The sequence below is a fragment of the Mobula birostris genome, chromosome 1, assembly GCF_030028105.1.
Source record: "Mobula birostris isolate sMobBir1 chromosome 1, sMobBir1.hap1, whole genome shotgun sequence".
Taxonomy (NCBI): Eukaryota; Metazoa; Chordata; class Chondrichthyes; order Myliobatiformes; family Myliobatidae; genus Mobula; species Mobula birostris.
In genome coordinates this window covers 233973767-233998109 of record NC_092370.1, presented here as the reverse complement: position 1 = coordinate 233998109, position 24343 = coordinate 233973767, and the positions used below count along the sequence as shown (strand labels likewise).

The 24343-nt window shown below is 40.8% G+C and overlaps 1 protein-coding gene across 3 annotated transcripts in view; it reads left to right on the top strand.

Annotated features, from left to right (window-relative positions):
* The window catches only part of entpd5a (ectonucleoside triphosphate diphosphohydrolase 5a), a 52874-nt gene that overhangs the window by 10429 nt on the left and 18102 nt on the right, over positions 1-24343 (top strand). For all 3 annotated transcript variants that reach the window (XM_072273658.1, XM_072273645.1, XM_072273649.1), the window contains 4 exons: positions 4982-5057; positions 9535-9570; positions 19145-19233; positions 22553-22632. In XM_072273658.1, the coding sequence (XP_072129759.1) occupies positions 4982-5057; positions 9535-9570; positions 19145-19233; positions 22553-22632 (281 nt within the window). The remainder of the gene's footprint in view (positions 1-4981; positions 5058-9534; positions 9571-19144; positions 19234-22552; positions 22633-24343) is intronic.

Sequence of the window (24343 nt, the reverse complement as noted above, 5' to 3'; positions counted from 1 at the left end):
CGAGTCCTCTGGGCCTGAGCTCATCTCGGATGGACTGAAAGACTGTGGAACCATGTGCTGTGGTCAGATGAGTCCACATTTCAGCTAGTTTTCGGAAAAAACAGGCGTCAAGTTCTCCGTGCCAAAGATGAAAACGACCATCCAGATTGTTATCAGCGAAAGGTGCAAAAGCCAGCACCTGTGATGGTATGGGGGTGCATCAGTGCCCACGGCATGGATGAGTTGCATCTATGTGAAGGTACCATTGACTCTGAGGCGTATATTAGGATTTTAGAGAGACATATGTTGCCATCAAGGTGACGTCTCTTCCCGGGACGTCCATGCTTATTTCAGCAGGACAATGCCAGACCACATTCTGCACGGGCTACAGCAGCGCGGCTTTGTAGACACAGAATGCGTGTGCTTGACTGGCCTGCTGCCAGTCCAGATCTATCTCCTATTGAAAATGTATGGCGCATCATGAAGAGGAGAATCAGACAACGGAGACCACGGACTGTTGAGCAGCTGAAGTCTTATATCAAGCAAGAATGGACAAAATTTCAAATTGCAAATCTACTGCAATTAGTATCCTCAGTTCCAAAAAGATTAAAAAGTGTTATTAAAAGGAAAGGTGATGTAACACAATGGTAAACATGCCTCTGTCCCAACTTTTGTTGAATGTGTTGCAGCCATCAAATTCTAAATTTGTGTATGTTTACAAACTACAATTAAGTTGGTCAGTAAAACTATTGAAAATCTTTTCTTTGTACTTTTGTCAGTTAAATAAAGGTTCACGTGAATTAACATATCACAGATTTTTGTTTTCATTGCATTTTGAAAAATATCCCAACTTTTCTGGAAATGGGGTTTGTAGAAACGTAGAAAACCTACAGCACAATACAGGCCCTTCGGCCCACAGAGTTGTGCCAAACATGTCCCTACCTTAGAAATTACTAGGCTTACCCATAGCCCTCTATTTTTCTAAGCTCCATGTACCTATCCAAAAGTCTCTTAAAAGACCCTATCGTATCCACCTCCACCACCGTTGCCGGCAGCCCATTTCACGCACTCACCACTCTCTGAGTAAAAAACTTAACCCTGACATCACCTCTGTACCTACCCCCAGCATCTTAAACCTGTGTCCTCTTGTGGCAACCATTTCAGCCCTGGGAAAAAGCCTCTGACTATCCACACGATCAATGTCTCTCATCATCTTATACACCTCTGTCAGGTCACCTCTCATCCTCTGTTGCTCCAAGGAGAAAAGGCCGAGTTCACTCGACCTTTTCTCGTAAGGCATGCTCCCCAATCCAGGCAACATCCTTGTAAATCTCCTCTGCACCCTTTCTATGGCTTCCACATCCTTCCTCTAGTGAGGCGACCAGAACTGAGCACAGTACTCCAAGTGGGGTCTGAACAGGGTCCTATATAGCTGCAACATTACCTCTTGGCTCCTAAATTCAATTCCATGATTAATAAAGGCCAATACACCATATGCCTTCTTAACCACAGAGTCGACCTGCGCAGCTGCTTTGAGCGTCCTATGGACTTGGACCCCAAGATCCTTCTGATCCTCCACAATGCCAAGAGTCTTACCATTAATACTATATTCTGCCATCATATTTGACCTACCAAAACGAACCACTTCCCACTTATCTGGGTTGAACTCCATCTGCCACTTCTCAGCCCAGTTTTGCATCCTATCAATGTCCCACTGTAAATTCTGACAGCCCTCCACACTATCCACAACACCTCCAACCTTTGTGTCATCAGAAACTTACTAACTCATCCCTCCACTTCCTCATCCAGGTCATTTATGAAAATCACGAAGAATAAGGGTCCCAGAACAGATCCCTGAGGCACTCCACTGGTCACCGACCTCCATGCAGAATATGACCCATCTACAACCACTCTTTGCCTTCTGTGGGCAAGCCTGTTCTGGATCCACAAAGCAATGTCCCCTTGCATCCCATGCCTCCTTACTTTCTCAATAAGCCTTGCATGGGGTACCTTATCAAATGCCTTGCTGAAATCCATATACACTACATCTACTGTGTTTAATCTCATCCTCAAAATATTCATCAGGCTCATAAGGCACAACCTGCCCTTGACAAAGCCATGCTGACTATTCCTGATCATATTATACCTCTCTAAATGTTCATAAATCCTGCCTCTCAGGATCTTCTCTATCAACTTACCAATCACTGAAGTAAGACTCACTGGTCTATAATTTCCTGACTATCTCTACTCTCTTTCTTGAATAAAGGAACAACATCCGCAACCCTCCAATCCTCCGGAACCTCTCCTGTCCCCATTGATGATTCAAAGATCCTCGCCAGAGGCTCCACAATCTCCTCCCTTGCCTCCCACAGTAGCCTGGGGTACATCTCACCCGGTCCCGGCGACTTATCCAACTTGATGCTTTCCAAAAGCTCCAGCACATCCTCTTTTTTTTAATATCTACATGCTCAAGCTTTTCAGTCTGCTGTAAGTCAGTCACCAAGATCCTTTTCCATAGTGAATACTGAAGTAAGGTATTCATTAAGTACCTCTGCTATTTCCTCCGGTTCCATACACACTTTTCCACTGTCACACTTGATAGGTCCTATTCTCTCACATCTTATCCTCTTGCTCTTCACATACTTGTAGAATGCCTTGGGGTTTTCCTTAATCCTGCCTGCCAGGGCCTTCTCATGGCCCTTTCTGGCTCTCCTAATTTCCTTTTTAAGCTCCTTCCTGTTAGCCTTATAATCTTCTAGATCTCTAACATTATCTAGCTCTCTGAATCTTCTGTAAGCTTTTCTTTTCTTGACTAGATTTATTAGAGCCTTTGTACACCACGGTTCCTGTACCCTGCCATAACTTCCCTGTCTCATTGGAACATACCTGTGCAGAACTCCACACAAATATCCCCTGAACATTTACCACATTTCTTCTGTACCTTTCCCTGAGAACATCTGTTCCCAATTTAAGCTTCCAATTTCCTGCCTGTTAGCCTCATAATTCCCTTATTCCAATTAAACACTTTTCTAACTTGTCTGTTCCTATCTCTCTCCAAGGAGATAGAATTATGATCACTATCTCCAACATGCTCTCCTGCTGAGAGATCTGACACCTGACCGGGTTCATTTGACACCTGACCAGGTTCACTTGACACCTGACCTGCCACTGTTAACCATTTGAATCAACCATTCACATGCCATGGTGATAAGAGCAGGTCAGAGGCTACGTATCCTGTGGTGAGTGAATCTCCTACTGACAGCACAAGCCTTTCAGCAATCTCCAAGGCATAAATCACAAGGAGAGCGCTAACTCACAGTGCCAGTGATCCAGGCTGAATTCAGCTGGGTGTCAGACTTCCTAACCAACAGGCAAGATGCACAACCGCTCCTCCCTCCTCATCATCCTCAACACGGGAGCCCCCCTCCCCCCCCTCCCAGGGCTGTGTTCTGAGCCTGTTGCTGTACATTCTGCTCACATAGGATTGCATAGCTATAAACCCAAGTAATCACATTTGTCAAGTTCGCCAATGACACGACAGTGATGGGGTTCATTACCAACAACAATGAGATGGCCTGCAGAGAGGTGGTAGGAGAGCTCTTGGGTGGTGCCAATAACCTGTTGTTCCATGTGAACAAGACAAGAGATGTTTATCAACTTCAGAAGAACTCACAGCAGTCACACCCCCCTCTACACTGGCGACAGAGCAGTGGAAACTGCAAGCAGGTTCAAACTGCTGGGAGTGCACATCTCGCACAACCTCTCATGGTCCCAGAACACACATCACACACATCACACACAATCAGGAAAGCTCTCCAGTGCCTCTACTTTCTGAAGCGAGCTGGGCTATGTACATCTATACTCCTGTCGTTTTACAGATGCACAGTGGAGAGCATCCTGTCAAGCTGTATGCCTGCATGGTACAGAAACTTCACTGCAGCAGACAGGAAGCCTCTACAGTGGCTGGTCAAAATTGCCCAATGTGTCACAGGCACCAGCCTGCCTGCCGTCAAGGACACTTATACAGAAAAGGGCCAGTAACATCAGGAAGGATCCCACCCACCCTGCTAATTGTCTGTTTGTCTCACTCCCATCAGGGAGGAGGCTGTATAGCATCCATGTCAGAACTACCAGACTCAAAAAGCAGTCAAGCTGGACAACACTTGCACCCACTAACCCATCCCTCCACACCCCAGTATTTCATGATACTGCATAGCATGGAGGAACAGGAAGACTTTAGAGTGTATGAATAGATATCCTTGAAGAAAGCAATTGAGGATTTGAATGTGTGCTGTGTTGGTAGACATTACTGGAATGATGTCATTGCCGTGGAAAAAGTGTAAAGGTTGTTTAGAAAGGTGTTGCCGGGATTATAAAACCTATGACGAAATATTGCATAAACTAGGGTTGTTTCAGAGGCAACTGAGGAGAGAGGTAGATTGAATGTAATTGGTTGAAGAATTAAAGGGAAGATAAGGTGAAACGTTTCTGCCCAGAGAATGGTAGTAGCATTGAACTCACTGCCTGAAAGACAGAAACACTATACATGTTTAAACAGTACTGCGTTGAAGACCCATAACCTGGAGGTTTCAGGCCAAACTCTCGAAGGTGGGATTAAGCTGGAAAGCTTCTTTTCAATCAGCACAACCATGATATGTTAGAGTATTGCAATTGTATGTGCCCTTTGGCCCACCATGTTCATGCCAATCTCTTCACCCATCCACACTAATCCAATTTTTTTGCTATGAGAGTGTATTCTTCTATGCCTTGCCTGTTTAAAAGTAGATAATTGCCTCTCAATCATACTAATTATATCTGACTCCACTACCTCTTGTGGTGAGTTCCAGATATCATCCACTCTCTGTGCAAAATGTTTCCCTGAAAACCTCCTCCTCTCACCTTCAACCTGTGTCTCTGGTTTTTGATGCCCTGCCATGAGGGAGCATTTTGCAGGGTATGAAGAAGAGTCATATAAAATCCTAAGTTTTTTTTCTCTATCTAGATCCAGGAACTTTTTGAGGATTCCCCTTTCCTCGTTCCAGATGACTGTGTTAGTATAATGAACGGTACATATGAAGGTCGGTACCAAAATGCATATATTTTGTTTCAATGGAGCTGAAATGTATCTGTAATAGGGATTAATGATGAAGTATCAACTGAAATTGAAAGAGTTCTTTGTGATTCATGTGCAAGTTTAGTGAAGGGTGTAATAACAATGTTGCATAACGATAATCTCTAAACTTCATCGTTGCTTAAGCTATTTGCGTTGTTTAAATTACTTCTGATACATTAGGTTTTGCTTCTGTACCGGGCATGAAACCACTCCTTTTAAATGACTTGTTGGTTAAAATTTGTTTTCTGATCTTGCTTAAATTGAGTTCTAATGCATTGTTAGCGGAATTGTATCAAGGGGAGCATTAGTTCCTTATACTTAAGCTTATTTTAAGATCTAGCAGTTGGGTGAGCCACAGGAAAACATTCTTCTCCTGTCCTGTTCCACCATCATGGACCTGATTTGAGATATAAACTTCGTGCCTTGTTTTGCAAATTGCAGGCTGAGGTCTTCTGACCTAATTGTTTCTTTGATGTTGTCTTGCTACGGCCGTGTGGGTGGCCTTTTAGCTCTCCATCCTCATTTTTCCTGCATCCATTTTGTTTTTCATCTGGTTCCTGGAGCAATTTTGTTTAAAAGATTTTTTTTAAATTAGCTCTGTTTCTCACATGTACATTGAAACATGAAGTAAAATACCTTGTTTGCATCAGCGATTAGCCCTGGCTGAAGCAAGTGTTAACATGCTTCTGGCGCCAACATAGCATGCCCACAACTTGCCCTTACTAAACTGTACAACTTTGGAATATGGGAGGAAACCAGAGCACCTGGAGGAAACCCACCACAGTTATGGGGAACACACACAAAATGCTGGAGGAGCTCAGCAGGCCAGGCAGCATCTATGGAAAAGAGTACAGTTGACGTTTTGGGCCGAGACCCTTCAGCAGGATATAGTCGTGGTCAAAGTTGAACCCGAATTGTTGGTGTTGTAAAGTGTTAAGTTAGTTGCTGTGCTACTGTGCCAGTGCCTTCTGATACAGTGTAAGATTTGTTACTTCCCTATTACCAATTCTCATGTGGCTGTTCTTGTCACTCACAGTGCTGGACACATCCTTTCATGTAGCAATGTAAACATCAAGCTCTGGAACTGGTTGGTTAATTGATTGTATAATATTTTCCTTGAGAAGAATTAATTGGTGACACTTCATTCATGGACTTCTTTGCCTTTGTGCATCTGACCTGTCTCTCACCAGTCACTCATTTGTCTTTGGTGGTGGGGAAATTCCAGCAATTTGAAACAAAAACCCTACCCTGTTCTTTGGCTTCAAGTAAGGATGTGTGAGAAGAAGCAGTGGAAAGAAATAATGAGCAGTGAATGAAAAATAATCATTCAAAGACACCTCTAGTTCCACGCCCAGGTCTATTCCCATCTCTCCTAATTCCTCTACTAACAATTTTGGGAGGATCTTTTTCTGAACTCCAGGCTTGTATAGGTTGAAATTCCCTCCCTTTGGAAGTATCTTAGACCAGATTTATTTCAAATCAGTCCAGTTTAGATTTGTTTAATTACCACATGTACATCAAAACATACAATGAAATGCATCACCCGTGTTAATAACCAATACAACCTAGGGATGTGCTGGGAGCGGCCGGCCCGCAAGTGTGGCCACACATTCTAGCACCGACATAGCATGCTCACAATGTTCAGCATAACAATACAAGCAACAGCAACAACAAAGCACAGAACTGCAGCAACAAATCCACGCAGCAAACCAAACCCCACTCCTCCCACACACACAATCTTTCAACCCCGGGCCTCTGACTACCAGTGGACTCCCAGACTCGTAACATCAAGCCTCCGACTTCCCTAGCGGACTCACAGAATCAGCACTTCAACCCTCCATATTAAACTCTATTCCCTGGTCACTGATTGCACAACCACCACGAACCGAACCAGATTGTTCACAACTTGGTGTGTTTCAACACCCATAAAATGTATTTACCACGCCTCCCCCCACCCCCCCAGAAGTTTTCATGTTTTATTGTTTTGCAACATTGAATCACAGTGGATTTAATTTGGCTTTTTTGACACTGATCAACAGAAAAAGTACTATTGCCAGTTAGGTGGTTGAAGACATCATACAGAAGGTTAGCAGACAAGGTAAGAGTTGCAGGGAAAGAAATATCTTCCTAATTAGAAGATATTTTATTAATTATTATTAATTTTATGGGAATATGGTGAACATACTGCCTTTACCAATAGTATTGACCTTGCCTCTGATAGCCACATCCTATAAAACTAATAAACAACTATTAAAATTTCTTTTAATTGGGGTCTTTTGTGTATATCTTACTTTTTGTACTTGTCTTTCTTTCATGAGTTCAACCAGCTGGGCTTCAAATTCTGAAACTACCTCCTTTAACCTCTCCTGCCTTAAAACGTTCTCTTACAATGATTTAGTTATTTCTCTTCATATCAAGGCAAGGCTGTTCTGTGTACTATGAAATTAATCACAAGGGATGGGATGGTGTCTCCTGTCTATGCTTTGAGTTTGGTAAAACTTTTCCATGAGAGTTTTCTCCTTCTTGCCGTGTTAATCCACAGGATCTCGAATTCCCGCCACTGCCTTCGAGTTCGAGGACTCTGTACGTGCTTGAGCGGGAAGGTGGTAGGAAGGAGCAGGGCTTATTTTAGCTGTTATTGTTCGTTGCTTCTCTGCTTCTGTGTTGCTGGGCCAAAGACTGTGGACTCCGGAATGTGTGACAGCATTTGTGGGCTGCTCCCCATCACATCGTTGGGCTGAGTTCGTTGTTAACACAGGCGATACATTTCACAGTATGTTTCAATGTATGTGTGATAAATTAATCTGAATATGAACATCTTCAGCTTGCTGTTGATCTTTGTGCTCCATGTTTCTTCTTGGCTGCACATTAGCATGGTGCTGTTGTAATGATAAACTGGTATCATGGAATTTTAATCTCATTAAGGGATGGACCATGACCTGGGCCTTGTTCTCTATTCTCATGTGAATGGAACCTTTGAGACTAAATAATTTGGAATGTTTTAACTGAAATACAAAATGTGTGTAGTTAGGGCGATTATGCATTTTTCACTTCACGGGTTATTCTTGCGGAGGCTTATCGTGATAAACAGAAAACACATTAACTTTTATAAATCCTAAATGCACAGTGAACCCATGAAGACTACCTCACTTTTTAAATATATATTATTTCTGTTTTTGTACAATCTATTCAATATACATATACTGCAATTGATTCATTTATTTTTCTTATTTCTTCTATATTGTGTATTGCATTGAACTGCCACTGCTAAGTTAACAGATTTCACAACACATGCCGGTGATTATAAACCTGGTTCTGATCCAAAATCACTGTTAAAATCATGTTCACTCAGACAAAGGAAGGCTAGCTATTTGGGTAGTTTCATTATTTTTTTTGAGTTGAATGATTGAGCCAAAATCGCACCCTTGTCTTGATAACTTCATGTCTCAGATTTTAATTCAAGTGTACTGGCACAGCCAAATGCTGTCCTTCAGTTTCTCATTGATTTCATTACTTTGTTTATGAAAATGAACTTGGAATGGATTCCTCTAAATACTGGCTTCAAACTTTGGATTAAATTACTCTGTCAGAGCTGTATGGTATCATGTAGCACAGATCCTTTGAAGGAACGGGTTCATTGTTCTAATTCCCCACTCTTGCTGTATAAATCTTTTTTTTTCTATCAAAAAGCAAACAATTTTTTAAGAATTTAACTATTGGAATAATCCCTCTGCCATCAAATTTCTGAATGGACACCATCCTTCGTATTTGTATTCTAGATGATCGGAATTGATTTATTATCGTCACACATACTGAGATAGTGTTTTGTTTGCTTGCTTCCAGACATGTCAAACCATACATCCGTACATGGAGATAGTACAAAAGGGAAGGAAAACAGAATGCAGAATGAAGTGTTTCAGTTATAAAGTGCAGTGCAGATAGACACAGTACAAGGGCCATGACAAGGTAGATTGAGAGGTCAAGAGTTGATATTTAGCATAAAATATTTTGAATGAAATGGGTAATGCCTCTCTTACCAACTTCTCCCACCCCTACCATTCTTGTTAGTCATACGTATTGAAATTATGGGTGTACCTATCCTGGAGGGAAGTCTGACCTAGGGTTCAATGGGACATTATAGAAAAGGAATCCTTCATAAGATCAAGAATAAGCTAAGTGCACTCTACAATTATATTAAATATTTACAGGTACTAAATAGGTTAGTGGCTTGTTCGCGGCTCATAAAGGTAATGCTGTGTGGGGAGGGGTGACGGAAAAAACTATAGTAATCCATTGTGTCCTGGACATGAACTGAAACAAAAGACTAAACTGTCGGGGTGGGGAACTGCTTTACGTTTTAGAGTTTGCCTGGTCTTTGTAAGTCACTTTAACGTGAATTTTGATTGTTTGTGCTGATTGTTCCATTTTGTTTATTTTTACAGGAATTTTAGCTTGGATCACAATAAACTTCTTGACTGGTATGCTTGCAATTTTGTTTTTAAATATATCTTTACTTTCCTGTTGCAATCATTGTTTCAACCACAGGGAATAATTCTGGGTTGGAATTTCTTTCTGGAAGTGTTTCAGCTTCTTTATTCTGTAATGTTTAGAATCACTGTTCATGGTTGGTTGTTGCCATAAATCTATGAAATGTTAATCTTTCATGATTTAGTAATAGTAAAAAATGTAAATGCCTGTAATTGATTTCCAGAAGTCTTATCAGTCTCCAAGCTTTGAGGACCACATAGTCCTTGTTAAATAATTGATTTTCTACATCAATATTCTGTACATCAGCATAAAGTACAGCAGGACATGTTCTCTTCTCATTGCTACCATCAAAGAGGAGGCGTAAGCACCTGCAGATACACACTCGACATTTTAGGAACAGCGTCTTTCCCTCTGCCATCAGATTTCTGAATGGGCAATGAACCTATGTATACTACCTCGCAATTTTTTTTGCACCTCTTATTAAAAAAATATATGTATATACATACAGCATCTATATATGTATGTCTATATATGTATAGTGTAGACACGTGGCCAAGTGGTTAAGGCATTCGACTAGCAATCTGAAGGTTGTGAGTTGGAGCCCCAGCCGAGGCAGCGTGTTCTGTCCTTGAGCAAGACACTTAATCACACAGTGCTCTGCGACGACACTGGTGCCAAGCTTTATCGACCCTTGCCCTTCCCTTGGACAACATCGGTGTCGTGGAGAGGGGAGATTTGCAGCATGGGCAACTGCTGGTCTTCCATACAACCTTGCCCAGGCCTGCGCCCTGGAGAGTGAAGACTTTTCAGGCGCAATTCCATGGTCTCCCAAGACTAACGGATGCCTTTATTTATATATGTATATATGTGTGTGCAAAAAATATATATGTATTTCTTATTGCAATTCATAGCTTTTCTTTTAGCAATATGTATTGCAATGTAGTGCTGCCACAAAACAGTTTTCACTACATATGTCAATGATATTACATCTGATTCTTATTCTGAATCTTCAGAAGATATGAATTCATTTTGTCCTTTCCCCATTTGTCATACATATTCTAGCACATGACCCAGTGCATTAGAACTCCATAATCATGGCAAAATAGTGAATCACAGAGAGAACAACAGCCTCTTCCCCCACTGCTATCAGATTATTGAACTGACTTGAAAATCTCTGACATTACCTTTGTCTGTATTGGACTATATTTCTTTTCCTCCCTCTCAACTTGCAAGATGTCATTGTTTATTTTGATGTTTATTTTTGTGCCCGTGCAAGTTATGTATAATTTATGTATATTTTACATTAATTTGTTTGTCATGTTTACAAATATGAAGTAATCACTGGATTTAGCCTGAGGGTGATAGATCTGTGGTATTCATTGCCACAAACAGCTGTGGATGCCTAGTCATTAGGCATATTTAAAGTGGAGGTTGATTGATACTACATTAGTGAGGGCATCAAAGGTTAGAGGGAGAAGGCAGAAATGGGTTGAGAAAGAGAATAAAGCAGGCATGGTTGAATGGCAGAGCAGACTTTATGGACTGAATGATGTCACACAGCTCTTTGGCTCATAGGGAAGAATGAGGAGGTGATAGATAGGTCCTACAGGGAGGTAGTCATTCCTAAATTGCAGGAGGCAGGTAGCTGGGTGACTGTCAGAAGAAGGAAAGGAAATAGAAAGCCAGTGTAGATACCCCTGTGGCCATTCCTGAGCAACAAGTGTACTAGTTGCAGCAACCAGGTTTCTGGCACTGAGTCAGGTTCTATAGCTCAGAAGGGAAGGTGGGAGAAGAGGAGTGCAGTAGTGATAGGGGTTTGCATGTCAGAGGAGCAGGCAGGAGATTCTGTACATGTGAAATAGACATCTGGATGGTATTTTGTCTCCCAGGTGCCAAGGTCAGGGATGCCTCAGATCAGGTCCATAGCATTCTAAAGCAGCTGGATGTTGTGATACATACACGACATAAGTAGGATGAGATCCTGGAAAAAGAATATATGGAGTTGGGTAGAAAGCTGAAAAGCAGGACCTCTACTGTGATAATCTCTGCATTGCTACCTGTAACATTCACCGGTGAGGGTAAGATTACCATGACTTGGCAGATCAGTGTGTGGCTGAGGAACTAGTGCAGCAGGCAGGGTTTCACATTTCTGGGTGATTGGGATGTCTGCTGCGGAAAGTATGGTATGAACAGTACAAAAAAAGACAGGTTACATCTGAACTCAAAGGAGACCAATATCCTTGTGGGCGGGTTTGCTAGTGCTGTTGGAGAGGGTTTAAACAGATTTGGTGAGGGCACAGGGACCAGAGTCATAGGGTTGAGGATGGGGCAGATAGAATCCAAGTAGGTGCAGTGTGTCGTTTAGAAAGGATAAGAACTTAACTTCCGTCATGGGGACAAAATTGAAAAGGGTAATGACTACAGGACTGAAGATGGTAGATTTGAATGTACGTACTATACAGTGGTGCTAGAAAGTTTGTGACTTAAATTTATGCAGAAATTTTCTCTATTTCTGCATAAATATGACATAAAATGTGATCAGTTATTTAAGTCCTAAAACTAGATAAAGAGAACCCAATTAAATAAATAACACAAAAACATTATACTTATTTATTCATTGAGGAAAAAAAAATCCAATATTACCGTTTGTACATGTATTTGTTGGAAAAAGTAGGCGAACCTTTGGGGTATTGCCTTCTACAAGAACTGTTTGGAGTCGGGTGTTTTAATCAATGAGATGAGATTGGAGGTGTGGGTTGTAGAGGAGTCCTGCTCTATATAAAGAAAAAGATACAGTCAGGTTACTGATAGAGCCAGCTCTTCTCAAGAAAAATCTGTTTATGTGCACCATGCTTCATTCAAAACAACTTTCAGAGGCCATTGGAAGAAGAATTATAGAAATGCATGAAGCCGGATAAGGCTACAAAAATATTTCTAAAGACCTGAGTGTTCATCAGTTCACAGTAAGAGAAATTGTCCACAAATGGTACAAACTCAGTACAGTTGCTACTCTCCCTAGGAGTGGGCATCCTGCAAAGATCACAGCAAAAGCACAATGTGCAATGCTGAAGGAGATGAAAAAGAACCCAAAGGTAACAGCAAAAGACCGTCAGAAATCTCTAGAACTTGTAAAAGTCTCTGTTCATGTGTCTACTATAAGAAAAACACTGAACAAGAATGGTGTTCATGGAAGGACACCACAACGGAAACCACTGCTCTCCAAAAACAAACATTGTTGCTTGTCTCGAGTTTGCAAAATACCACCTAGATATTCTACAATGCTTCTGAGACAATGTTCTGTGGACAGATTGAGACAAAAGTTGAACTTTTTGGCAGAAATGCACATTGCTATATTTGGAGGAAAAAGGATCAACACCAAAACCTCATCCCAACTGTGAAGCATGGTGGAAGGATTTCCATGGCTTGGGGCTGCTTTGCTGCCTCAGGGTCTGGACAACTTGCAATCGTTGACAGAACAAGGGATTCAAAATTGTGTCATGGCAATTTACAGGAGAATGTCAGGGTAGCAGTCTGTCACCTGAAGCTTAATAGAAGTTGGATAATGCAACAAGACAATGACCTGAAAGACCAGAGTAAATCAACAACAGAATGGTTTAAGAAGAAGAATATTTGTGTTTTGAATGGCCAAGTCAAGGTCTTGACCTTAATCCTATAGAAATGCTGTAGTAGGATCTGAAGCAGTTCGTGCAAGGAAGCCCACCGATATCCCAGAGTGGAAGCGGTTGTGCAAGTAGAAATGGCCTATAATTCCTCGTAGCCGATGTGCAGGACTGATCAACAGTTATCAGAAATGTTGGGTTGAAGTTATTGCTGTGCAAGGGGATCACACCAGTTACTGAAAGCAGAGGTTTACATACTTTTTCCAACAAATGCACATAATATTGGATCATTTTTCTCAATAAATATATGAACAAGTATAATGTTTTTAAGTTATTTATTTGGGTTCTCTTTTTCTAGTTTTAGGACTTACATGAAGATGTGATCACATTTTAGGTCATATTGATGAAGAAATAGAATGCCTACAGTATAGCTTTTTCAGAGTAACTTGTGGTCGAGACCGCTAGGAAGAAGGCAATTCTGAATTGGATGTTGCAAAATGAATCAGATTTGTTAAGGGAACTTAAAGTAAATGAACCTTAGGAAGCAGTCATAATATGATAGAATTCACACTGCAGTTCGAAAGGGAAAAGCTAAAATTTGATGTCTCAGTATTACAAAGGGAAATGCAGAAGCATGAAAGAAGAGGTGGCCGAGATTGATTGGAAGGGAATATTGCTTTCTTGGATTTTGAGAAGGCCTTTGACAAAGTCATAGTCATAGCAAAGTACAACACAGCAAAGAAAGGGACCCTTCAGTACATCTTGCCCGTGCCGGATCATTTAAACTACTAACTTCTGCCGCATATGAGGCTGCTAAATAAGATGAAGGCCTATGGTATTACAGAAAATATGGATAGAAGATGGAATGATTGGCAGGAGGCAAAGAGTGAAAATAAATGGGGTCTTTTCTGGTTGGCTGTCAGTGACCAGTAGTATTGAGAACACTTCTTTTCACATTATACGTCAATGATTTGGATGACAGAATTGACAGCTTTGTTGCCAAGTTTGCAGATGAAACAACGATGGGGGGAGGTAGTGTTGAGGAAACGGAGTTTGCAGAAGGACCTAGACAGATTAGGAGAATGGGCAAAGAAGTTTCAGACAGAACATAGTGTAGGGGAGTGTGTGGTCATGTACTTCAGTAGAAAGAAAAAAATGTAGACTATTTTCAAAATGGGGTGAAGTGCAAAGAAACTTAGGAGTTCTTGTGTAGGACTCCAAAAAGGTTAAGTTGCAGGTTGAGTCAAGGGTAAGGAAGGCAAATGCAATCATTTCAAGAGGACTAGAATATAAAAGCAAAGATATTATGGTGAAGATTTGTAGGGCATTTAATTAGATCACACTTGGAGTATTGTGAACAATTTTGGGCCCCTTATCCAAGAAGGGATGTACTGGCATTGGAAAGGGTCCAGAGGAGGTTTACAATAATGATCCTGGGAGTGAAAAGTTTAATGTATGAGGAGTGTTTGATGGTTCTAGACCTGTATTCATTGGTGTTGAGAAGAATGGGTGGGGGGGGGGCTCTCATTGAAACCTATCAAATATTGAAAGGCCCAGATAGAGTGGACATAGAGAGGCTGTTTTCTTTTGTGGGGGAGTCTAGGAACAGAGGGCACAGCCTCAGAACATCCCTTTAGAACAGATAAAGAGTGATTTCTTGAGCCAGAGGGTAGTGAATCTGTGGAATCCATTGCCACAGATGACTGTGGAAGCCTAGTCACTGGGTATATTTAAAGTGGAAATTGATAGGTTCTTGTTTAGTCAGGGCATCAGAGGTTATGGAGAGAAGGCAGGAGAATGAGTTTGAGAGTGATAATAGACATGAAAATCTGCAGATGCTGGAAATCCAAGCAACACACAAAATGCTGGAGGAACTCAGCAGGCCAAACAACATCTATGGGAGGGGAAAAAAGTAAATAGTCGTTATTTCAGGCCAAGATCCTTCATGAAGGGTTTCAGCTCGAAACGTCAACTGTTGAGTTCCTCCAGCTTCTTGTGTGTATTGCTGAGAGTGATAATAAATCAGCCATGATTGGATGATGGACTAGATTAAATGGCCTGATTAACCTAATTCTACTCCTTTGTCTTGTGGTCTAGCGATCTCTTCCCCTTTACCCTAAATCTTTATCCTCTGGTTTTATTTACCGCTGATATAGGATAAAGTTTATTGTGGTCTCTCCTAGCTATATCTCTAATTTTTTATAGGTCAATTTATAGAATGCCTTCACATTCGGTAGAATCTTGTCTGCCTGACATTTCTTTTGACCCCTCTTAGCGTTCCTAATTTCCTTTTTAAGCACCTCCCTATACTTTTTATGCTCTTAACAGGCCTCCTCTGTCAGTTGATCCTATACCTGCTGTAGGCTTCTCTTTTTTTCTTTCATGGGGGTGGGGAGGGAATATCAGAGGTAAGGTTTTTACACAGTGATCAGTGCATGGAAAGCATGTAAGGGGTAGAGGCAGATACATTAGATTAGATTATGAGGACACGCAGTCCTCTTTTATTGTCATTTAGTAATGCATGCATTAAGAAATGATACAATGTTCCTCCAGAATGATATCACAGAAACACAAGACAAACCAAGACTAAAAAAAACTGACAAAAACTATATAATTATAACATGTAGTTACAACAGTACAAAGCAATCGTAATTTGATAAAGAACAGACCATGGGCACGGTAAAAAAAAAAAGTCTCAAAGTCTCTCGAAAGTCCCATCATCTCACGCAGATGGTAGAAGGAAGAGAAACACTCTTCCTGCCATGAGCTTCCAGCGCCGCAAACTTGCTGATGCAGCATCCTGGAAGCACCTGACCACAGCCGACTCTTGAGTCCGTACAAAAACTTCGAGCCTCCGACACCGAGCACCATCTATGCTGAGCGCTTCAACCCCGGCCCCAGCAACAGGCAATAGGCAAAGCCGCGGATTTGGGGCTGTTCCCTCTGGAGATTCTTGATCACACAGTAGCAGCGGCAGCGAAGTGGGCATTTCAGAAGTTTCTCCAGATGTTCCTCTGTGCTTCTCACATCTGTCTCCATAAGTCAGGATTGCGCATGGCCCTACTTAAATATGATATCATTTCGGAGCGGCCGCACGCGCTGTGTCGTGCCGCTATCTTCTCCTCCCCTCCTCTCCACCCCATTACCGACACTTAAGAGATTCTTAGATAGGAACATGATTGACTTTCTTTAAAAAAAGGGAGACTATGTGGGGAAGGAAGGGTTAGATTGAGTTAGTTGAAGTTCATCAGAAAATTGTGGGCCAAAGGACCTGTACTGAGTTTGACTGTTTGTTCTGTGCTCTACGTTCAATGGTTCTATTTAATATCAGATAATGTACACAATATACTACTTGAATCCTTGCTCTTCGCAGACTTCCACAAAACTGAGGAAGAAAAACCCAAAGAAAGATTGACGGAAAAACATTAGAACCCCAAAACCCACCTTCCTCCCTCCCATGCACAAGCAACAGCAAAAACATGGACCCTCTCCTCCTCAGCTCACTTGCTCCAGCATCAGACTACTTCCTCCCACCATGCAAGCATTAGCAAGCCCCCGGACACCCTGATTATGCAACCCTTAATCTTCAGGGTTCTGTGTACTTGTTACCTCTGGGATTTAACCTGCACGAACACGTTGGCCTTAAACTTTTACCATTTCTTCTTTGAATGCCTCCCTCAGTGCAAATGTAATTACAGTGCCTATAAAAAGTATTCACCCCTCGCCCCTGGAAGTTTTACAACACCGAATCACAGTGGATTTAATTTGGCTTTTTTGACACTGATCAACGGAAAAAGTCTCTCTTGTGTCAAGGTGAAAACAGATCTGTACAAAGTGATCTAAACTACTTGCAAATATAAAACAAAATAATTTATTATATAAGTATTCACCCCCTTCAAGTCAGTGTTTAGTAGATGGCACCTTTAGCAGCAATACAGCTCTGTCAGATTGTATGGGGATCAAGAGTGAGTCCTTTTCAAGTTCAGTCACAAATTCTCAATTGGATTAAGGTCTGGACTCTGACTTGGTAACTCTAGGACATTGCTTTTTTTTAAAGCCATTCCTGTGCAGATTTGGCTTTGTGTTTAGAGTCATTGTCTTGCTGGAAAACAAATCTCCCAAGTCACAGTTCTCTTGCAGACCACATCAGGTTTTCCTCCAGGATTTCTCTGTATTTTGCTGCATTTATTTTACCCTCTACCTTCACAAGCCTTCCAGGGCCTGCTGCAGTGAAACATCCCCACAGCATGATGCAGCCACCACCATGCTTCACAGTAGGGATGGTGTGTTTCTGATAACGTGCAGCGTTTGGCTTATGCCAAACATAACATTTAGTCTGATAGCTAAAAAGCTCAATTTTGATGCTATCGGACCTTAGAACCTCCTTCCAGCTGACCTTAGAGTCTCCCACATGCCTGCTGACAAACTCTAGCTGAGATTTCATGTGAGTTTTTTTTTAAACAGTGGTTTTCTCTTTGCCATTCTTCCATAAAGCTGGTGAAGCACCTGGGCAACAGTTGTCGTATGTGCAGTCTCTCCCATCTCAGACACCGAAGCTGGTAACTCCTCCAGCGATGTCATGGGTCTCTTGGTGACTTCCCTCACGAGTCCCCTTCTTGCATGGTCATTCAGTTTCTGAAAGTGGCCTGCTGTAGGCAGATTTACAGCTGTGCCATATTCTTTCCATTTATTGATCATTGATTTATCTATACGATATTCAGTGACTTGGAAATGTTCTTGTATCCATCTCCTAACTTGTGGTTTTCAGTAACATTTTCGTGGAGTTGCTTGGAGTGTTCTTTTGTCTTTATGGTGTAGTTTTTGACAGGATACTGACTCACCAGCAGTTGGACCTTCCAGATACAGATGTATTTTTACTACAATCAATTGAAACACCTTGTCTGCACACAGGTCTCCAGTTAACTAATAACATGACTTCTAAGACAAATGGTCTACACCAGTGATGATTTAGTATGTCTTATTAAAGCAGGGTGAATACTTATACAATCAATTATTTTGTGTTTTATATTTGTAATTAATTTGGATCACTTTGTAGAGATCTATTTTCACTTTAACATGAAAGAGTCTTTTTCTTTTGATCAGTGTTTTTAAAAAGGCAAATTAATTCCACTGTGGTTCAAAGCTGTAGAACAATAAAACATGAAAACTTCCAAGGGGGGGGGCGAATACTTTTCATGGGCTCTGTACTTGCAAGTAAATGCTCTCAATACCCCTTTGATAATGGAATTGGTCTTACCCAAATTTAAGACTTTTATTACTATCCTTTTCTGTAATTGCTTTAAGTTATACAGATTTATCGTTTATTTTTGTTTCAGATTTATAACTTGTACAGTATTAATTTTATTTTGTTCTAGAAAAAAATACAAAGATAATTACTAATTAATCTAGTAATTAAAATTACTAAAGTTTCATAAACATGGATTTCTGCAGATGCAGAAAGGGTCTCCGCCCTGAAACATTAACTGCTCATTCCTTTCCACAGATGCTGTCTGACTTGCTGAGTTCCACCAGCATTTTGTGTGCATGCTAGATTGCTAAAGTTTCTTTTGGAAAATGCAACTTCCAATCATGCAGAGACCCCAGTCTTAAGTACTCCCACTTTCCTCTCCATGTGTAATAATTAAGGGACTTTTAATTATTGGTTTGACAGTGAAGAAGGAAGAATTTTCTAAGAGCTAAACCAGGAAATGTGTATACAACAAGAGCGATTTACCAATTAGCTGAGTTGGTCTCTCAGCAACCTTATGAAACCTGTTATTTGCCTACAAAATCTAGACCTACGTGTATAGGGAACTTAGTAATTTGCTTTAGTCCAAATGGCCCAGTGAGCCAAATGGCCTCTATTTCCAAAGTATGTTAGAAAAGGAAGATTTCTATCAGCATTTTATATGGAAATGTGACTCTCATTGCATGCTCTTTATAGGTCACTTGTACAGTGCCAATGAAAACAGTGTCGGAATCCTGGACTTGGGAGGTGCTTCCACACAGATCACATTCCTTCCTCAGACTGAGGTAAGAAAAATATCAAGGACGTGAATCTCAACCAGAAACTACACTCGTTGAATCTACCATTTAATATAGTCCTGTTTTAATTACTTCATTCTCCCATCGTCCAACCTGAGTGGCAAATATATCTGGTGTGATGGTGGTTATTTTTAGTTGCTGAAATGTATACCACTGGCATTCATAGAACATTACAGCACAGTACAGACTCTTTTGTCCATGATGTTGTGCCAATTCTTAAACCTACTATAAGATTAATATAACCTCCCCCCCGCCCCCCCACGTTCTTGTGGGCAGGTGACAAGAGTATTTCAACAGAAATACGAAAGAGCCATTTAGCCTATGGAGCCACTAGTCCTAGTCCATAAATCATGTTTGACTTGTGGCTTAACTCCATTTACCAGGCCTTGCCTTATCTTCCACATTGTCTGGTTAACCAAAGATCATTGTAAATCTGAGATTGAAAGGTACCTAAGGCTTAGCCATTTATAAAAGAGAGTTATGGACTTCTACCACCCTCTAAAAGTGTTTCCCAATTTTACTACTGAAAGGCCTGGCCCTAATTTTTAGACATTTCCTTTGGTCCTGGATTTTCCAATAATTGGAACTGGATTCTCTGTATAATACTGCCTGTTTATTTTCTTTTTGCTTGACCTGTTAGTCATGAGATTTTCCAGATATAACTTGTGGATATCCTTGTATAGGTCTGGTATAGGTCTATCCTTGTATAGGTCTTGTATAGGTCTATGCTACACATTCCAAGTTCAAAATATCCTTCCTTAAGGTATTTTGCTCATGTTATCACCTAACTACTACTCAATCTGTGTTAGATTACTTCTATTCCTTTATATTCTGTGTATATAATGGTGAAATGCCATTAACTTTAATTATTTTCTGTACCTTTCCTAGTTAATTAAATGTCATGAGTCTGAGCTCTAAATTTACTCAGATTTACAGTAATCTCTTTATCACTTCTTTCTTCATTAATATCCAAAGTAGATAGCATCCTGCTACAGAGCTTACAGTTCTCCTTGTTTTACTGATCAATCTTATCATTGCCCTCACAAATCCACATAGTAGTAAACCTGTATATTGTGTCTGTTGACTAGAGCAGCTTTACATTTCTGCATTCTGTATCCCAGTCGGCTCTCCTTGCTCAAAGTAATCCCATTCTGATCCTGCACATATACTAGGTATGACTTTGGTCTTAAGTAGCCGAAAACTCCTTCCACTTTCACATAGCATAAGTACAAAGTGCATTTGTATCAAAGTATATATACTACATACAACCTTGAGATTTGTCTTCTCACCGGCAGCCACAAAACAAAGAAACTCAATAGAGCCTATTAAAGAAACCAATACAACAAAGACCATCAAACACTCAATGTGCGAGGGGAAAAAAGAACAAATTGTGCAAATAATAAAAAAGTAGACAAATGGCACACACAACATGAACTGCAGAGTCCCTGAAAAAGAGTCCACAGCCACACAGCCAGTTCAGCGCTGAGGCAAGTGAACTTCACAGAGTAGTGAGTTGAACGCTGGTTCATCCTTTGCCCTTGGCCTTGATATTTTCAATCTGGCATGGCTTTTAAATCAGTTCATTTTTCACTCATCGGCCCAGGCCCCACCTCTTTGATCTAGCCCCAAGTCCACTCCAGCAATGGCCGCCGCGGCCGTACCTTCAACCCTTGAGAGTCCAGTTCACTGAAGCCTTTGGGATACCACAAAAATGTCAGGTTGTACAGATGGTTCAAAAGCACAAGTCTCAAAGAGAAATTACAGGCTGTGGATTGCAGTGATCGTAGTCCAGAAAAAGTGGAATTGATAGAATGTCCCCAATTTCCATTTCAGCTCAATGACGTTCCCCCCCCCCCGCCCCCCCAAACGATTGGAGGGATACAAGTTGGAGCCATCAATTGTAGGTGTGCTCATCCAGTCAGTCTTGGTGTCCACTAACACCCACATTCTATTTGGTCATTCAACCCATTCTGCTATCTTATTGTGTGATTTATACCTGTAGTTTTGTACAATTAGAGACAACAAGTAAAATTTTAGGCATATACCATTGCTAAATGGGAGACTGGCCATGACATTATATGTCCTTAGAGGTGACAGATTGTGAAATAAACTTTTCATCAGCTTTACCAATGTTCAGTAATTAGGTTTCATGCCCAAGTTTCTGAACAGGACCTTAAACGCACAGCTTCCTCAGTTTTAGATGACAGTGCTAACAACTGAATAACCTTCTGTTAACCTAGCAGAAGGCTTGATTTCATTTCCCTGTAAAAATAACTCTCTCATCAGTTCAAATCGCAATAACTTCTTTGGATGTCAAATAATTCCATCTTTACCACATTCACTCAATATCAAATCCTAATTTTTGTTTTAATTCCTTATCTTGGTCTTATCACTGTAGCATACTGTATTTGTGACTCGAGGGTCTCAGCCCAAAACATTGACTATTTTCATTTCGATAGATGCTGCCAGATCTGCTGAGTTCCTCCAGCATTGATTTTGTGTGTGTGTGTGTGTGTGTGCGTGTGTGTCTGTCTGTCTTGCACACCTTCATGGTTGCCCAAAGGGCCTATTCTTGTGCTGTATTGTCTTTAGTAGTCTATGCTATTGGACATCAGTTCAGTTCAGAAAAGTATGTTGACGATAAATGATCAGTTTGTGAAAATAATACACATATACAGACATGAGAGTATTAGGAAGGGAGCTTAAATAGCCATAGAACAGTACAGCAGAGAAACAGGCCCTTCAGCCCATCTATTCCATGTCGAACTCTTAATCTGCCTGGTTCCAATTGTCTGCACCCAGACCGTAGCCCCCATATCCCTTCCATCCATGTGCCTAACCAAATTTCTCTTAAACCTGCATCCACCACTTACACACTCTCAGCATCCTCTGGGTGAAGAAATTCCTCCACGAGTTCCCTTAAACATGTCACCTTTCACTCTGACTCCATGACCTCTAGCTCTAGTCTCATCCAATCTCAGTGGAAATAACTTGTTTGCATTTAAACCATCTATACCCTTCATTAATTTGGTAAACCTCTGTCAAATCTCCCCTCATTCTCCTACACTCCAGGGAATAACGTCCTAACCGGTTCAAATTTTTCCTGTAACTCATTCTTCAAGTCCTGGCGACATCCTTGTAAATATTCTCTGCACTCTTTCAAACTTATTGACATCTTTCCTGTAGGTAGATGACCAAAACTGCACATAGTGCTCGAGATTAGGCCTCATCAACATCTAATATGTAACTTCAACATAACATTCCATCTCCTGTTTACAAGGTTTTTTTTTCTTTTTTATTCTTTCAGAGTACACTTCATGCTGCCCCTGAAGAATATATCAATTCATTTGAAATGTTTAACACTTCCTACAAACTGTACAGCCACAGGTCTGATTCCTAACAGTAGTCTTTCAATACCTTTATGCTGAAGTTTCCATTGATAATTGTTTAGTGTTAAGTGTTGTATATTTGTTGAAGAAAGTTGACAGTTGTTCAAGTTCAAGGCAAGTCCAATGTTTTTTCTGTTAATGCAGAATTGAAAGTTAAAAGTCCATGATAATGTGTTTAAATTTGTTTCAGTGTTTATTTTTAACTGTGTTAAAGGTAAAAGATATCATCCTGGTTACAAATTTGTGACAATATTAACTTTTAGTGTACAGTGGTGCTGGAAAGTTTGTCACTCCTGTAGAATTTTCTCTTTCTGCATAAGTACAACGTAAAATATGATCAGGTCTTCATGGCAGTCCTAAATGTAGATGAAAAGCACCCCAATAAATAAGTAACACAAAACACTATACTTGTCATTTATTTATTGAGAAAGGTTATCCAATATTACACGTATTTGTTGAAAGAAGTATGTAAACCTTTGCTTTCAGTAACTGGTGTGACTCCCTTGTACAGCAATAACTTCAACGAAACATTTCCGATAACTGTTGATCAGTCCTGCACATCGGCTACGAGGAATTTTAGGCCATCTCTACTTGCACACTTGCTTCCACTCTGGGATATCGGTGGGCTTCCTTGCACGAACTGCTTCAGATCCTACTACAGCATTTCTATAGGATTGTCAAGACTTTGACTCGGCCATTCAAAACACAAATATTCTTCTTTTTAAACCATCCTGTTGTTGATTTACTCTCGTCTTTCAGGTCATTGTCTTGTTGCACTATCCAACTTCTATTAAGCTTCAGGTGACGTACTGCTACCCTGACATTCTCCTGTAAAATGTCTTGATACAATTTTGAATTCCTTGTTCCCTCAACTGTTCAGGCCCTGAGGCAGCAAAGCAGCCTCAAACTATAATGCTTCTTCCACCATGCTTCACAGTTGGGATAAGGTTTTGGTGTTGGTCCTTTTTCCTCCAAGTATGGCAATTTCTGCCAAAAAGTTCAACTTTTGTCTCATCTATCCACAGAACATTGTAGAATATCTAGGTGGTATTTTGCAAACTTGAGACGAGCAACAATGTATTTTTTTGGAGAGCAGTGGTTTCTGTTGTGGTGTCCTTCCATGAACACCTTTCTTGTTCAGTGTTTTTCTTATAGTGGACACATGAACAGAGACTTTTGCAAGTTCTAGGGATTTCTGTAGGTCTTTTGCTGTTACCTTTGGGTTCTTTTTCACCTCCTTCGGCATTGCACCTTGTGCTTTTGCTGTGATCTTTGCAGGATGCCCACTCCTAGGGAGAATAGCAACGGTACTGAGTTTGTACCATTTGTAGACAATTTCTCACGGTGGAATGATGAACACTCAGGTCTTTAGAAATGCTTTTGTAGCCTTTTGCAGCTTCATACATCTCTACAATTCTTCTAAGGTCCTCTAAAAGTCATATGCACGGTGCACATGAACAGATCTTTCTTGAGAAGAGCAGACTCTGTCAGTAACCTGACTTTGCATATCTTTTTTATAGGACAGGACACCGACAATCCACACCTTCAATCTCATCTCATTGATTGGAATACCTGACTCCAAATAGCTTTGCACCTATTTTTCTAAGAAATAGATGTAATATTGGATCACATTTACGCAGAAATAGAAAAAATTCTACAGAGTTCGCAAAGTTTCTAGCACCACTGTAGATAGATGTTTGCAAAGGTGG